We start from the raw sequence: 16699 nt of genomic DNA, 5'->3' as shown, positions 1-16699 counted from the left end.
CCAGCAAAGAGTGCAGGGTATTTGTAATCTAATGCTAAATAAAACAGAGTACTTTTTTCAAATCTGTCTTAGGGTTTGGCTACACTTGCGAGTTAGAGCTCATTAAAGCAGCCCCGGGCGCCCTATCTCATAATGCATCCACACTGGCAAGGCATGTAGAGCACACCGACTCCATGGCTAGAGTGTTCCTGGTACTCCACGTCGGTGAGTGGAATAACGTTTGATGCACCTCTGCTGGAGCGCTGCAGCACCAGTGTGGACACCCTGGCCTGTTAGTGCACTCTGATCAGCCTCCAGAAGAGTCCCACAATGTTGTAGACACTCTGATCATCACTTTGAACTCTACTGCCCTGCCCTCAAGTGACCTGCCCTTTAAATTCTCTGGGAATTTTGAAAATCCCCTTCCTGTTTGCTCAGTCAGGTGTGGAGTGCTCTCAGCGAATCTTTCCAGGTGACCATGCCTCCACGTGCCAGGCGATCCCCAGTATGGAGCAATGGCGAGGTGCTGGACCTCATCAGTGTTGCGGGGGAGGAACCTGTCCAGTCCCAGCTGCACTCCAGCCATAGGAATTACAATACCTACGGGCAGATATTAAGGGACATGATGGAAAGGGGCCATAACCGGGATGCACTGCCGTGCAGGGTTAAAGTGAACGATCTGCGGAATGCCTACCTCAAAGCCCGTGAGGCAAACAGCCGCTCTGGTGCTGCCCCCGCGACCTGCCGTTCTACCTGCTCTACAAAGAGCTAGATGCAATACTGGGGGACGACCCCACCACCATTCCGAGTACCACCATGGACGCTTCAGAGCCCAGTTCAACAAGGCAGGAGGAGGAGGAGGAGGAGGAAAGTGGAAGAGAGGGCGCTGAGGAGGAGGGAGACACCTCAGCATCCCTAGGTGCATGCAGCCAAGAGCTGTTCTCAAGCCAGGAGGAAGGTAGCCAGTTGCCACGGCAAATGCTTGTGGAAGGACAAACACCAGAGGAGGTTCCCGGTAAGCGGTTTTTATTTTGGGAATGAAGTTATTCGGTGCGGGCTCTTGGGGTGAGGAGGGTTAGGGCATGCAAGCTTACACGTGAAATAGGGCACTGATGTGCTCTCTCACATCGCGGTAATCAGCCTCAATGATCTCTTCAATGTCTCATCCAGAACCTGGGCAATGCGCTTGTGCAGGTATCTTGGGAGAGCCACTGTGGTCCTTGTCCCAGTCAGATTAACATGTCTGCGCCACTGTGCTGTGAGGGGTGGGGGGACCATTGCTGCACACAGGCAAGCTGCATATGAGCCACGGCGGAAGCCACATTGTATTAGAAGACCCTCCCTTGCTTCCCAGGTCACCCTCAGGAACAAAATATCTTCCAGGACGAATTCTTGTGGAAAATGTGGGGAGAGTATTCAGTGTAGGGGCTCCCTGAAGCTGTTGGCTCTCCCAAAAGCACAGAAACCTAGAGGACGGTATGGCTGTGAAACAATCAGCCCCCCTTGACCCAGTGCTTACTTACCATTTTGGGGCTCCCATGGGTTATGTGCGCTCGCTTTGGGATGGTCAAATTATGCAATTCTGTAGACTGTGCTTGCCCTTAAGTACGGGGGAATCATTGCTCTGTCTGGTGTGAACAATGCTGCCTCTGTTAAGTGCTGCATTTTGCCTTTACAGATGCAACCTTGAGATCTCAGCCGTCCGCGTTATCACCAGCCGAAAGACTTCAATGAATTAGGAAGAGGCCATGTAAAAGCAAAGAAGACATGCTACATGAAGTCATGCAGCAGTCCCTTAATGAGAATCAAAAATTGCAGGAGTGGAGGGAGAGTGAAAGGAGGATCCGCCAGCAGAATGAGGAGCACTGGCACAAAAGCGTGGAGCTCCAGCAGCAAAGCACGGAGCAGCTGCTAAGCATCATGAAGCACCAAGTGGACTCAAGCCAGGCACTCGTACCCATACAGACGAAGCACTCCTGCACCCGCCCCCCCGTGCAGCCCTTGTCCCAAAACTATTTCCCTTGTGCCCCCACGTCACCTCCAACCCACTATCCCCAAGATCCAGGTTCTTAGTGCCACCAGCTGCCTCCAACACCTGTAGCTTCACCACCCAGCACTGAAAACTACGACCCTTACCCGCTGCACTCAATCCCCATCACCATGCATTATAGTCATCCTGAAGTGCAAGACTCATTGCACAGCACTCCAGACATGAAGGCTGAGTATGATAACAGGACATATGCAAATCTGTGATTGTACCATTCCCCACCCCACCCCCTTGCCCTTTCTGTTTCCCAAGCAGTTGTGTTTCTTTTCAATAAATGGATTTTTTGGCTTTGAAAACATTCTTTATTGTTTATTGCATAAAGTAAACGATACCTTAGCCCAGGAAAGAAACAGGCACTGCAAGTCAGCGTAGCGCAAACAGATTCCTACTAACATTGGAACCACTGCACTTCACTCCCATGCTGGGCACCAAACATTACTGGTGGCTTACAGCCTCAAATTGCTCCCTCAAGGCATCCCTAATCCTTGCAACCTCATGCTGGGCCCCTCTAATAGCCCTGCTCTCTGGCTGTTCCAATCCAGGCTTGAGTGAATCTTTCACCCTTCCCTTCATAAATGTTATGGAGGGTACAGCACGCGGATATAAGGCAGGGATGCTGTTATCGGCCAGGTCCAGCTTCCCATACAGAGAGCGCCAGCGGCCCTTTAAATGACCAAAAGCAAACTCCACAGTAATTCTGCACCAGCTCAGCCTGTTGTTGAACCGCTCCTTGCTGCTGTCAAGGCTCCCTGTGTAGGGTTTCATGAGCCATGGCATTAAGGGTAAGTAGGGTCTCCAAGGATCACAATGGGCATTTCGACTTCCCATATCGTGATCTTCTGGTCTGGGAAAAAAGTCCTGGCTTGCAGCTTCCTGAACAGATCAGTGTTCTGAAAGATGCATGCGTCATGAACCTTTCCAGGCCAGCCTGCGTTAATGTCAATGAAACGCGCGTGGTGATCCACAAGCGCCTGGAGAACCATAGAGAAATACCCCTTCTGATTAACATACTTGGAGGCTAGGTGGGCTGGTGCAAGAATTGGAATACGTGTCCCTTCTATTGCCCCTCATGCACATTACCCAGAGTCATGGTTCTTCTGAGCAGGATTCAATTAACAGCCCTTCAAACTTGCATCAACACGATTCCAACTGTCGATTTTCCTACTCCAAACTGGTTAGCGACTGATTGGTAGCTGTCTGAAGTTGCCAGTTTCCAGATAGCAATAGCCACCCATTTTTCTACTATCAGGGCAGCTCTCAATCTCATGTCCTTGTGCCGCAGGGTGGGGGCGAGCTCATCACACAGTCCCATGAAAGTGGCTTTTCTCATCCGAAAGTTCTGCAGCCACTGCTCATGATCCCAGACTTGCATGGGATATGATCCCACCACTTCGTGCTTGTTTCCCAAGCCCAAAAGTTGCGTTCCATGGTGGTGAGCATGACCGTGAATGCCATAAGCAATCTCAGGTCATATGCGTTACTCGAGTTGATATCATCGTCAGAGTCCTCACTGTCAGTTTGGATCTTAAGAAGTAACTCGACTGCCAAATGTGACGTGCTGGCGACACTCGTCAGCATATTCCTCAGCAGTTCAGGCTCCATTCCCGCAGAACAAAAAGGGAAGACAGACCGCACAGTATAAAAAACATTGAAAGATGGTACCAAGTGTGGACGGAAGCACAAGGATTACTGGGATGCGAACTGATGCACCATGGGGCATTGGAACAGGACCCAGAATGCTCCGCAACCACAACCCCCTTCCCACCAGCCACAGTGCCAGAATGGGAAGAGGTGCTCTGCGGGATAGCTGCCCCTAACGCACCGCTCCCAGTGCCGCTGCAAGTGCCACAATGTGGTCATGCCAGTGCACTTGTTGCTGTCTGTGTGGATAGACTGCAGCGCTTTCCCTACTGCGCTCTCCGAGTGCTGGTTTAACTCAAAGCGCTCTACATCTGCAAGTGTAGCCATGCCCTTAGGTAAATGAACTAAGTTAATAGTATAATGCTTGAGGTACTGAAGAAGCAACTACTATAATACTTAAATGACAAAGGCCTTTCAACTTACAGTGTGGTTCTGCTTTGAAGAGTGTCTCTATAAAGATGGCATAACAAAGATCCACGTTTTGTGGGGTATGATGATTCCATATTATCTATCCCAAGTATTTTTAGAATCTTAGCACATTTGCTCAGTTATTAGTGTCCTGGAGTCACAGGGTTTGGTCTATAACCCAGCCTGTTACCAGTCTCCTGAAAGTGGCCTCTTTAGCATCCAGCGCTTAAGGACTCACAGAATTTCACAGGAGTAGGACCGTGGTCTCCATGGCTCCCAGACTGGGCCTTTGGCACCCACAATCCCAGTCTCTCTCTGTAAAGCCCTGTAGTGAATCCAGCCAACCAAGAGTCCTATGGGAGGCTATACTCTACCCAGGGCCCAATGCTCTCAGTGAGCACTTACATTGACACAGGCACCTTTTCAAAACACAGTAACCATTTATTACTATGGCACATTGAATCTGAAAGTTGTTAGGTTAGCACAGAGAGACAGAAGTTAAGCCATAGTCCATCTTGGTCAAACCAGTGCCACAATCAGACAGCCAATCTTTGATGTACTCAATCTCTGGCTCTCTCTTTCTCTTTGCTTTGTCTTCCCCGGTACAACCTCCTGAGCCCACCCTTCTTCCAGTCACCTGATACTTTGTTCTTGAGCTCAGTTCTCAGGTCCTGCCTGCTGGCAGGTGTTTATTCAGATGTTGGGACATCATCTCTGTCTTGCTGGATGCGAGTCAGTCTAAGCCAGCTCTTGCATGACTGTATTCATTCCCCCCAGACAGCAAGGCCACACACATACACACACCTCCTGTGTTCCAGAAGCATTGTCAACCGAAGAACAATGCAACATACAAAGGGAAACTGAGGCTTTTAAAAATACTAGACAATTCTCACTTTGACACAACAAATAAAAAGTACTTTTCCTGTACAGCTAGCTGAGTAAGCTTAGTTTATGTTGTCTTGATGCCCATATGTAACTCCTATTAATGTTAAAGAGCTGCTATATATACACACAAGGAGAAGAAAGCATACCTCTAAGCACTTTCTATTCCAAACTCGCATATCCTGTGAACATCTTACCTTTCTTCTTCTTAGGCTGCTCAAGTTCTGGAGTGTCTGATGATTCAGCATAAGAGTCTTGAACTTGGTGAACCTCTACAACCTCAGGGATCCCATCAAGTGTGACAGATACATGAGTAACAGGAGCAACAATAATTTCATCTTCAGATGTACCAAACATATTTGCTTAGGGGAAAAAGAAGACTACATTATCAATGCTTTTTACAGAATTAAATAAACTTTTAAAAAACACTTCCAATTATAAGGGAAAATTTCAATAGGTCAAGTACAGCCATAATAATGTACATAAAATTTATTATTATAATAAAGGTCTTCACAGCAGAAAAGGTCAGTCCACAAATGAACCAGTCTGTTCATGTGGTTTGTACATGAGCACACATCATAACATAGTGTAGAATAATTTAATACTTGGAACAGAAGCGAAGGTTGTGATCACAACAGAACATGACATCTTCATTCATATCTAAGGTAACCTGCATTCATTCAGTTACTTTACCAACCTGAAATACAATACCCAATAACCAGATAAACAGTAGCATTTCAGCATGATATTACATTTAAAACCTCACACACACATCCTATTTTATTTCCCTTTCTTTCATGACCTCCAATGTCCAACTCTGAGACTGATCAGCGTATGCTTATGTGAGTCCCTAAGCTGACATGTTGTATGTTGAAGCTACCAACAAAGCCAGCAAGTCTCACCTATCCACACCTTTTTATATTATTTTTATACACATAGAAAAATCCACAATATATTGAATTTCTTCAAATTTGACTTATATTCTTCAATATAAACTTGATTTACTACTTTTAACTCACTTATTCTTTTTTCATCCAACATAGGACCAGGGGAGTCCATATTGAGAAGTGCCTCAGCAGCTTCAATAGTTTCCATGGTTTCATCTCCATTATGACAAGATGCTTCAACTGAAAGCAAGACAAAACAAATAATTTGTAACAAGCTGAAGCCTAGTCTGAAGCTTTACTAGATATTTGTTCCAATGCATTTTTTTTTTAACTAGTATGTCATATCCACATTTAGCTACTACACACTATTTACATGGGACATCATCTTTGGGGAGGAAATACACATTAGAAGTATCTTCATATAGTTAAAGAACTACGCTTTTAAAAACAGTTTTTATAAACTATGATATATTCCACTCCAGCTTTGTCTCTACCGTCTTCACCCACTGATAAAGTACGTGCAATAAGTACTCCCATGGCTATCAGCTCTGAAAAGAACTAGAGTGGTGGTTTTCAAATTTTGTTCTGGTGATCCAGTTGAAGAAAATTATTGATGCCTGTGACCCAACAGAGCTGGGGATGAAGGGTTTGGGTGTGGGAGGGGGCTCTGGGCTGGGGCAGGGGTGCTGGAGCGGGTCAGGGCTCTAGGGTGGGGGTGGATGCTCTGGAATGGGGCCAGGGATGAGGGGTTTGGTGTGCAGGAAGGGGCTCCAGGTTTGGGGGGTTCAGGGCTGGGGACTGGGGCATGGGGTTGGGATGTGGGCTTACCTTGGGCGATTTCTGGTCAGTGGCACAACGGGGGTGCTAAGGCAGGCTTCCTGCCTGTCCTGGCACCATGGACCGTTCTGCGCCCCGGAAGCAGCCAGCAGCAGGTCCGGCTCCTAGGTGGAGGCTCACCAGCAGCTCCGCGCGGCTCTTGCCCGCAGTTACCGCCCCCCCCAGCTCCCATTGGCCAGGAACCGGTGAATGGGAGTGTGAAGCTGGTACTTCCGGGGTGCTGCGCGGAGTCAGAACAGGCATGGACTAGCCTGCCTTATGAGACTTATAATGGCCTGGTCGGCGATACTGACCAGAGTCGCCGCAACCCAGTGCTTTACATTCCACGACTCGGTACCAGGTCGCAACCCGCAGTTTGAAAACCACTGAACTAGAGCACACAGTGTATTCTGCACCATATACTTAAACTGCCAACTTCTTTCTCTGGTGGACCAAAGGGAGCAAATTCCAGAACAGAAAAAACATTGCCAAGATGCCATGGGGTTCAGTGTGCAATCCAGACCAGTGAGGGGTTGTGCCACCACTTGCCCTCCAATCCTGGGTCTCTTAATGTTTTCCTGCTCTACCTTCCAGCCTAGGATGCTCACAAGCAGCCCACAAGCATGCAGGTCATACTGTGAAGTGTGTGTGTGCTTAACAGCCCTGGTTCCGCAGCTCTGACCCCAGCAGTCTGTCTACAGCCCCATATAGACTTCTACCAGCCTTGGTTACGACCAGCAAGATGATCCCTACACACTCCCAGTCCCTGATTTCCCCTAAACTCTGCTATATCCAGCCCTTTCCCGGGACAGTTCAGAAAAATAATAGGGTTTGTTTGTCCCTCTAAAGAAGCAAAAACACCTCACAGCTTATTAACCTTAACTGAGGTAAATACACCCTTCCATTTAAACACAGCACAGTGTTTACTAACAATAGAACATCGGTTAACAGTTGCCAAGTAAAAGGAATAAAGACAGAAAGGGTTACAAGCAATTAAAAGTGAAGACATGCATCTAAAAGTCTAAAATTTAATCCAGAAAGTTGCAGGCTTTGCTCAAGATGGTTTCTCGCCTATATGCAGTTTCCAGAGACTTCAAACTGCCCCCTTTTGTTGAAGGACCTATCCTTCACAGATTGCAAGAACTCTGTTCCCTTCTGTCTGTTTAGTGAGGGATGCCAAGGATGGACAAAAGAACAGTCATAATGGGGTCAGACCAAAGGTCCATCTAGCTCAATAGACTGTCTTCTGACAGTGGCCAATGCCAGGTGCCCCAGAGGGAATGAACAGTACAGGTAATCATCAAATGATCCATCCCATGTTGCCTATTTCAAGCTTCTGGAAAACAGAGGTTAGGAACACCATCCCTGCCCATCCTGGCTAACAGCCATTGATGGACCTATCCAACGTGAATTTATCTAGTTCTTTTTTGAACCCTGTTATAGTCTTAGCCTTCACAACATCCTCTGGCAAAGAGTTCCACAGGTTGACTGTATGTTGTGTGAAGAAATACTTCCTTTTGTTTGTTTTAAACCTGTTGCCTATTAATTTTATATTGTGACCCCTAGTTCTTGTGTTATGAGTAAATAACACGTCCTTATTTACTTTCTCCACGAGTCATGATTTGATAGTCCTCTACCATATCCTCCCCCACCCTGCAGTCGTCTCTTTTCCAAGCTGAAAAGTCCCAATCTTATTCATCTCTCCTCATACTGAAGCCATTGCATACCCCTAATTATTTATATTGCCCTTTTCTGAACCTTTTCTAATTCCAATATATCTTTTTCGAGTTGGGGTAACCACATCTGCATGCACTATTCAAGGTGTAGGTGTACCATGGATTTATATAGAGGCAATAGGATATTTTCTGTCTTATTATCTATCCCTTCTCTAATGACTCCCAACATTTTGTTCTCTTTTTTGACTGCTGCTGCACATTGAGTGGATGTTTTCAGAGAACTATCCACAGTGACTCCAAGATCTCTTTTTTGAGTGGTAATAGATAATTTAGACCCCTTCATTTTATATGTATAGTTGGGATTATGTTTTCCAATGTGCATTTCTTGCATTTATCAACACTGGAGCACCCACAGGGGTGCACATTTCAAAGAACCTCAGTTACTACACAGGGTGAGTAACCTTCTCTTCTTCGAGTGGTGTCCCTGGGGTTGCTCCACTTCCGGTGAATGTAGAACAGTACCCGTTATGGTTGGGTGGATTTTGGAGTTGCAGATTTGGCAGTGGCAGACAGTACTGTATAACCTACTATAGCGTCCGCTCTGGTGTCTTGTATGATGGCGTAGCGTTTGGCAAATATATGGTCCGATGACCACATAGCAGCTTTGCATATGTCAATAATGGGTACACTGTGTATGAATGCCACTGATTTTGACATAGCTCAAGTGGAATAAGTTCTGATGCCATCAGGACGTTCAACATCGTGGATCTGGTAGTAGGACTTAATATAGGACTTTCGGAGATCCACTTGGAGAGCTGCTGTTTCAAAGTAGCAGCTCCTTTGGAGCATTCTGCAGTAGATACAAAGAGTCTAGGTGATTTATGAAATGATTTTGTTCTGTCCAAGTCAAAGGCAATCGGCCTTCTAATGTAGAGGCTATGAAGTGCCACTTCCTGTGGGTTTTTGTGGGGTTTGGGGTAAAAAGTAAGGAGGTATATCAGCTGGTTAAGATGGAAAGAGGACACCATCTTTGGCAGAAATTTAGGGTTGGGTCACAATGTGATCTTGTCCTTAAAGAAATTAGCGTATGGGGAGGAGTTGGCCACGAGTGCACTTATTTCTCCACCCCGTCTGGCTGACACGATGGCCATGAGGAATGCAACCTTCCTGGACACGTGGAGTAAGGAAGAGGTGGCTATCTGTTCAAAGGGAGGTCTCATGAGGCTGCTGAGGACTAGGTTCAAATTCCAGGTGGGTGTGGGGAGTGGGTGGACTTCAGAGTAGAGGTTTTGGAGTCCGGTAAGGAAGCATTTTGTAGTAGAGTGTGTGAAGACAGAGGAGCCGTCCAGTTTCTGGTAGAAGGCATTGATTGTCGTGAGATGAACTCTGATGGAGCTGAGTGATAGACCTTTGTTTTTGAGTTCTAAAATGTAATCTAGAATATCGGGAAGGGGTGTGGTGCAGGGTGTGAGGGTTTTCTGTAAGCACCACATCAAGAATTTTTTCCACTTTTGGAAGCAAATATAGCAATAACATGTGTCTGACTAGCTCTGAACAGGCTAGTTTGTGCAGTTGGAACCAAGGAGGAGCCAGGCCATCAGATGAAGTTTCTCCAGTTGTGGATGGAGAATGCAACCTTCGCTCTGGAAGAGGAGGTCCAGTCTCATCAGGAGAGTTCTCGGAGGGCAGATCGATGTGCAAAGCAGGTACGGATACCAGATCTGCCTGGCCCATGCTGGGGCAATAAGTATCACCTTGACCTTGTCGTCCCTAATCTTGCAGAGAACTCTGTGTATTTGAGGAAGAATCAGAGGGAATGCATACATGAGTGTCCTGTTCCATGGGATTAGGAATGCATCTCCCAGGGAGCTGGTCCCGAGTCCTATTCTGGAGCAAAATAACTGGCATTTGCAGTTCCTTGCTGTGGCGAACAGATCTATCGAAGGAGACCCCCTAAAGGGATAATAAGTGGGATGCAATTGAAGGATTTAATTCCCATTCGTGTTCCTGTAAAAAGTGTCTGCTGAGGGTGTCGGTGGTGGTGTTCTGACACCCGGGCAGGTATGAGGCCGTGATGTCTATGCAATGTCGTATGCATCAGTTTCAAAGTTTAATGGCTTCTTTGCACAGGGAGTGTGATCCTGCTCCCCCTTGTTTGTTGATGTAGAACATGCATGCAATGTTGTCCGTGAGTACTCGAACAGATTTGTTTCGAATCAGTGGGAGCAAGTGAAGGCAGGCGTACCTGACTGCTCTGAGTTCTAGGAGGTTTATATGCAGATGGGCCTCCAGTGCAGACCACCTGCCTTGTGTGGTGTGGTGTTGCAGGCATGCACCCCAGCCTATCAGGGAGGCGTCTGTGGTGAGCATGAGCGCGGGGGGATTTTAGCAAAAGGGAACTCCTACGCATATATTCTCCCTTTCCATCCACCTGTACAGTGAGTTCAGCATGTTTGCAGGTGGAGTTACCATCATGCAGAGGCTGTGCTTGATGGGTTTGTATACCGAAACAGCCAGCCCTCTGAGCACCTCATTTGTAGTCTGGCATCTTTCATCATGAACGTGGTAGCTGCCATGTGGCCCAGAAGTTGCAAGCATGTTCTGGCTTTGATCCTTGGGTAGATGGACATCGTGTGTACGAGGTGTTTGATGGTGAGGAACCTGGCTTGCGGGAGGAAGGCTCTGGCAAGGGTCAAGTCCAGGTAAGCCCCAATGAACTCTATTTGCTGTGTAGGCATCACAGTGGACTTTTGGAAGTTTATTCACAGTCCAAGCCTTTAGAAAAGAGTGATGGTGACTGTGTGTGGCCGTTTGCGTTTCTTCGTACGATCGGCCCTTGATGAGGCAGTCATCCAGGTATGGGAAAAATATGGTCCCTTGTTTGCGCAGATGAGCCGCCACCTCCGTGAAAATCTTGGAAAACACTTGTGGTGCGGTGGAGAGACCGAATGGGAGCACTCTGTATTGGAAGTAAACCGTAGGAATCATCTGTGTGCTGGGTGTATTGAGATATGAAAATATGCATCTTGTAGGTCGAGGGCTGAGAACCAGTAACCCTCGTTCCAGCGCCGGTATTATCATGCCCAATGTGACTCTTCTGAATTTTTGGGAGCAGGCGAATTTGTTGAGTTGTCGCAGGTCTAGAATGGGTCGTCATCCTCTGCTTTTCTTCTGGATCAAGAAATAGTGGGAGTAAAATCCCTTCCCTCTGTGTTGTGTTGGAACGCATTCCACTGCACTTAAGAGGACTAGGTGAGTTACTTCTTCCCAAAGTAGGTGTTCGTGAGAGGGGTCGCTGAAGAGGGACGGGGAAGGGTGAAGGGTAGGGGACCATAAAGTAAATGGGACACTCAACTGGAATAATTTGGATAATTTAAAGTTATCTTTTAGGAACTACTGCCTATTGGATGGGGTCTATAGCAAAGGCTTAATTAATCCTCTACTTCCAAACTCAGACTTGTACTGGTGAATTCTCTTACATTCTTCTTCCCACTTCCAGGATTTGTCAAAGTGATAAAATATTTGCATTAGTATTTCCCTCCCCTGGGCCCCAAACAGCCCTTACTTTTTCAGTTATATAATTAACCTCATTTGCACTTTTCCTCCACTTTTACTTAGATGCGGTAATCAGTAAATATCACTAAAAGAAGCGGGAAAATAGACAACACAATACATAAGTACAAGAGTCCCAAACTCTTTTCTTCCATAAAAGCAATATATTTATCCTAGAAAGTAGTGGCATTTATACTATTATTTGTATTGCAGTAGCACCAAATGGCCCAGTTCCATTGTGCTAGGCGCTGTACAATCACATAACAAAAAAAGATGATCCTTACTCAAAACATTTACAATCAAGTGGCAATACTACTGCAATACAGATCACTCAAAATACTGATGTAATCACTTCCCCTTCAGTTTTTAAAATATATTTTAATTGAGTTTTCATTTTTTAGCTACCAGTATATTGAAAAAAAAAACACTCCACAGTGATAGAGTCATCCTAAATATTATAACTACCATGAACATAAGTTCCAAAAAGCAGCTTTTGCCAGCTTAGATGACAGGGTTCACATGGAAACAGTCCTTAAGCACAGTGAGTGTGTTGCAATTCAGTGGGAAAGGGACTTGTGTGGGAAGAACGTGGTCTTCATTTTAAGGGTCAGATCACCAGCTGGTGTAAAATGGTCAAAGCTCCTTTGAGTTCAGTGGAGCTCCAACAATTTATACTTATGATTCCTATATTCTTATCAATACATTCTGAGGGGAAAGATTTATTTTTTCCTGGATAATAGTTTATTCTTGTGCATCGAAGCAATAGTCATAGCAGATAAGTATTTTGATGTCTCCTACTAACAGAACATTTTAATCTTGAATCCTAGTAAGGTGAATTCTCTGTTAGGACTTCCAAAAGGCAGAAAGGTCATAGCTGTGTTTTCTATGTAGTGGTACAGTGTAAAATTTATGAAACTGAAGAATAAAACAATTGTTTACTCTAGAGGCTTTACATTATATCACTCGGTAGACAGAAAAGCCTACCCATAGTGTTATAGGAACTAGCTACCCTAACTTTAGTGGAGTTATTGTTGATTTACTTTAGTGTAAGTTACTAATATACTGCATAGGTATAAAAGTGAATTTTAAATCACCTGTAACTTAAAATATATTTCAGACTTTTCTTGTAACTATTCCTCAGTAAGGACTAGCCACATGTGATGTTTAGTATTTTAAGGTTCAAGCTTTGTTGTTTTTATGATCAAAAAAGTCTTAGGGAGAAGTCTAGTCTTTAAAATGGGAGCATTGACCACAACTGCCTAATACAAAAAAATGGATGAATAGAATATGCACAAACTTTCAAAGTAAAATAATATGCTTCTGTGTTAACACCAAACATATGAAGTTAAAACCCAGAGGAATATGTCAGGGAAAGTAAAAAGCAACTGAAAAACAGGCCAAATTGTTACTTAAATGAGATCAGGGGTTCTGAAACTGGGGGTCGTGTCCCCTCAGGGGGTCGCAAGGTTATTAGATGGGGGGTTGCGAGCTGTCAGCCTCAACCCCCAAACCATCCTTCGCCTTCAGCATTTAGAATAGTGTTAAATATAAAAAAAATGTGTTTTTAATTTATAAGGGCATCGCACTCAGAGGTTTGCTGTGTGAAAGGAGACACCAAGGCAAAAGTTTGAGAACCACTGAATTAGATGCTTGCATTTCACACCCAGGCCGCTGAAACGTGCCAAACATGGTTTGTCCTTCTTAACACTTGCAGTTACACTGTGCTGGGCACCAATACAGCTGCTCCCGTTGCTGACACCTGTCAGCAACAGGTAGGTTATTGCTAGTGTGGGAAACACACCAATGAAGAATAATGCAGGGTCAGGAGGGAGCAGGGACACACACACACAGACCCCAGAGCAGGACAGAGCAGGAATTCCCCCGCCCAGGTCAGTGTTCCTTGAATCCCGATATCTGCTGTAACTAACCAATCCAGTGGGGAAGGCTGTGGCCGCTTCCTTGGCCAAGCCCTGTCCCAGCACTACACTGGGGCAGGGCGCCTGGTTGCAGCTATGCACAGAGCTAGTATAGCCTGTAAGGGCGGGTGGCAAGGGGTAACCTCCCTACGGTGCCCCAAGAGGAAAGGAGACAGGAGCAGGGAAGCTCCCGCCCGGCGCTGCAGAGCTCACTAGTCCCAGGAGCTGAGGCACGAGGAATAGTTTGCAGTTATGTCCTCCTTTGAGGAAGGGAAGAGTATGAAACCAACTCCCAAGGTTAGCCCAGTCTCACCCCTGCTCCACCGCCTTTCCTGCTGGGACTGCTGCAGGGGTCCCAAGAGCACTTCCAACCCCTGCAATCCTCACTATTTAGCCTGAAAAGCCCTGCTCCCTGTGTCTTCCCCCCTCCCCGGAAGCAATAATGGGCCAGGAAGGCACTACCGCTGACAAGAGTGATCAGAGTTTGGAGCTGGTAAGGTTGCTGAATCTTACATAACATTCTCACGCAGTCAGACACAGTCATATTGCTGGGAAAGAAACTCCCTAATTCAGGGTCAAGAAGTAGCAGGATTTTTTTCTCGCTCCTGACCTGCCCCACATGTCATACCCCAAAGATCCCTGTTTGATCATTGTGTTCTGAGGACTGGTGTTGCGCAGAACATACAATCTGGTAAGACAGTTATCAAATTGCAAACAGAGTCATTTATTCTAGGAGTAAAACTACCAAACGTGCAACAAATCCAAAATGAGATTTTTTTTGAGGGAACTCTGAGCTTTGTACTCTCTGCATTACAAACAAAACTCAAGTACTGTAGTAATTTCCACTGAGCCAAATAAACTATTTGCATAGTAGCTAGTGTCTTGTGAACAGAGAAATAACAAGTTAGCTAACCTCTACTTAAATTCAGTAATCTGCTCAGCATCATACTACTAATTCACTCAGTGCTTTGCCTTTAAGGCAGACAAGAGTACTTGAAATACAATAATGGTATTAACAACTATGCTAGAACTTCTCCCATTCTATCAGTTAAATGGACTGCCTGTTTTCGCTCAGTCTGGGGAGGCCCTATCATAGCCTCACTATAGTATTTATTACTTCTCATTAATATTTGAATGAGCAATAAATGTTTACATAAATGTTCACATGAACAGTTTCACAAATACTAGTGCAGAAACATATTCACACACAAATATTAATTAAATATGGATTCACACAAACATCCACAGCTCTTTGTGAGTTTAGGAGTCAACCATTTAGGAAGAAAACCACTAGATGACCAATTACACGTGTGAATAACTCATACAAATAGCAAGGACTTAAAGCAATAGTTAGAGCAAATAGTTTGCAAGCAGTCCAAACTTAAAATATGTTCACATACATGAATAGTGTTGAACTAACACATGTGTAAAAGTCAATATTTGAGGAGAATTCACTAAGGAAAAAGAGGGGCCAAATTAATCAAATAAAACTGTTGAGAACAGTTTGTGCCAACTTACTCTGAGTAAGAACTACAAATCATGTCAAGTTTTACTGAGTTTTGGGGTTTTTTTAAATATGCACTGTGACAAAGACCCGAGCCTTTATTGGTGGGTTCCATGCATCTGTGCGGTTTCAGTGGCCTCAGAAACTCGATAAGGCGCTAGTGTGATCTCCCTTTCTCAGAGTCACAGCCTATTGAGTTACTTTCATTACCGGACAGTATGGGAGATGGGAAGGGGGAATACCACACAGTTTCTGTTGCTCCGTAGAGCTCAGTAGACACAGTTCGGCCTCCTGCCTGGACCAAGTCCTGCTTCCCTTCTCCATGGGATCTCTTTAGAGTATGGTGCGAGGGGAAGGGGGGGGAACACGGGCCTGCCCTCTACTCCGGGTTCCAGCCCAGGGACCCTAATGGTAGCAGCTGTTGGTGGCTTTCCCTTCACCACGGACACTGCTTTGATTCCCTGGGCCACTTTCCCCATGGTTCCCTTTTCCTAGCTTCACCCTTACCTCAGTATAATTGGGACCTTGATTGGTTCCAGCTGTCTCCATTAGCCTAACAGCCTTAACTGGTTAATTGGCGTCAGGTGTCTTAATTGCCTGGAGTAGCCTTTTTTTGACTATCCAGGGAACAAGGGCCTGCTCATTCTGAAGGCTGATATACCTGCCTTCCAGCACTCTCTTATATTCTTCTGGTCTGAATCTGTCAGAGCACATACATCTACTACAAACAGTTTGATGGTAGAAGGAAGAACAAACTCATTTCACTTGTATCCTAAAATATTTTAGGACAGGTCCTTCAGTATTTAGCAATATTAGACTATGACCATAGAAACAAGGTTCAAAACTATGTTCTGATTGGTAGATTAGGCTTTTAAAGTGATGTTATTGGCATTCACCAAGTCCTCATGATACATGTCTGGGACCTCACCACTGAAGGAAGAAAAAGAAATAGGTACTATTCATACCTTAATCTAAATTCCAGCAAGATATCCACACCCTCTTTGACACACACTGAAGGATTACTTTGCATGACCGGTATACTCAATGTCTTCCTGTAAGATTTGAGATATCTGTCCTGTTCAAATAACCCCTTTCGCTTAAAAGACCGACATTTGTTTTCTCTGTCGTTTTCTGAGCTATTCTTTTCTGGCATAATTCTATACAGAACCTCTGTGTTTTCAAAGTGAGCCATTGTTAATGTTCCAAACTGACTTCATATATTTCTAAGCATAAACTTATACCAGTAAACCACACTGGCTTAAGCATTTCAAGGCTATTCGTGCATTCTCAGGTGGACAAAGGCATTCAGAAGTACATATATGCCAAAAGTCTAATCATTCACATCGTGCCACAGACTACTGCTTTTATCTAAAAACTTCCAAACAAAGCCA

General features: G+C 45.2%; 1 protein-coding gene across 20 annotated transcripts in view; it reads right to left on the bottom strand.

The window, feature by feature from the left end:
• ELF1 (E74 like ETS transcription factor 1) overlaps positions 1-16699 on the bottom strand; it is a 136168-nt gene that overhangs the window by 22671 nt on the left and 96798 nt on the right. For all 20 annotated transcript variants that reach the window (XM_038418375.2, XM_043504553.1, XM_038418293.2 and 17 more), the window contains 2 exons: positions 5977-6084; positions 5155-5319 (listed from right to left, as the gene is read on the bottom strand). In XM_038418375.2, coding sequence (XP_038274303.1) covers positions 5155-5319; positions 5977-6084 — 273 coding nt within the window. The remainder of the gene's footprint in view (positions 1-5154; positions 5320-5976; positions 6085-16699) is intronic.

This window comes from Dermochelys coriacea, chromosome 1 (assembly GCF_009764565.3).
Source record: "Dermochelys coriacea isolate rDerCor1 chromosome 1, rDerCor1.pri.v4, whole genome shotgun sequence".
Taxonomy (NCBI): domain Eukaryota; kingdom Metazoa; phylum Chordata; order Testudines; family Dermochelyidae; genus Dermochelys; species Dermochelys coriacea.
Note: the sequence above shows the minus strand (reverse complement) of the source record. Positions and strands in the feature narration are given on the sequence as shown.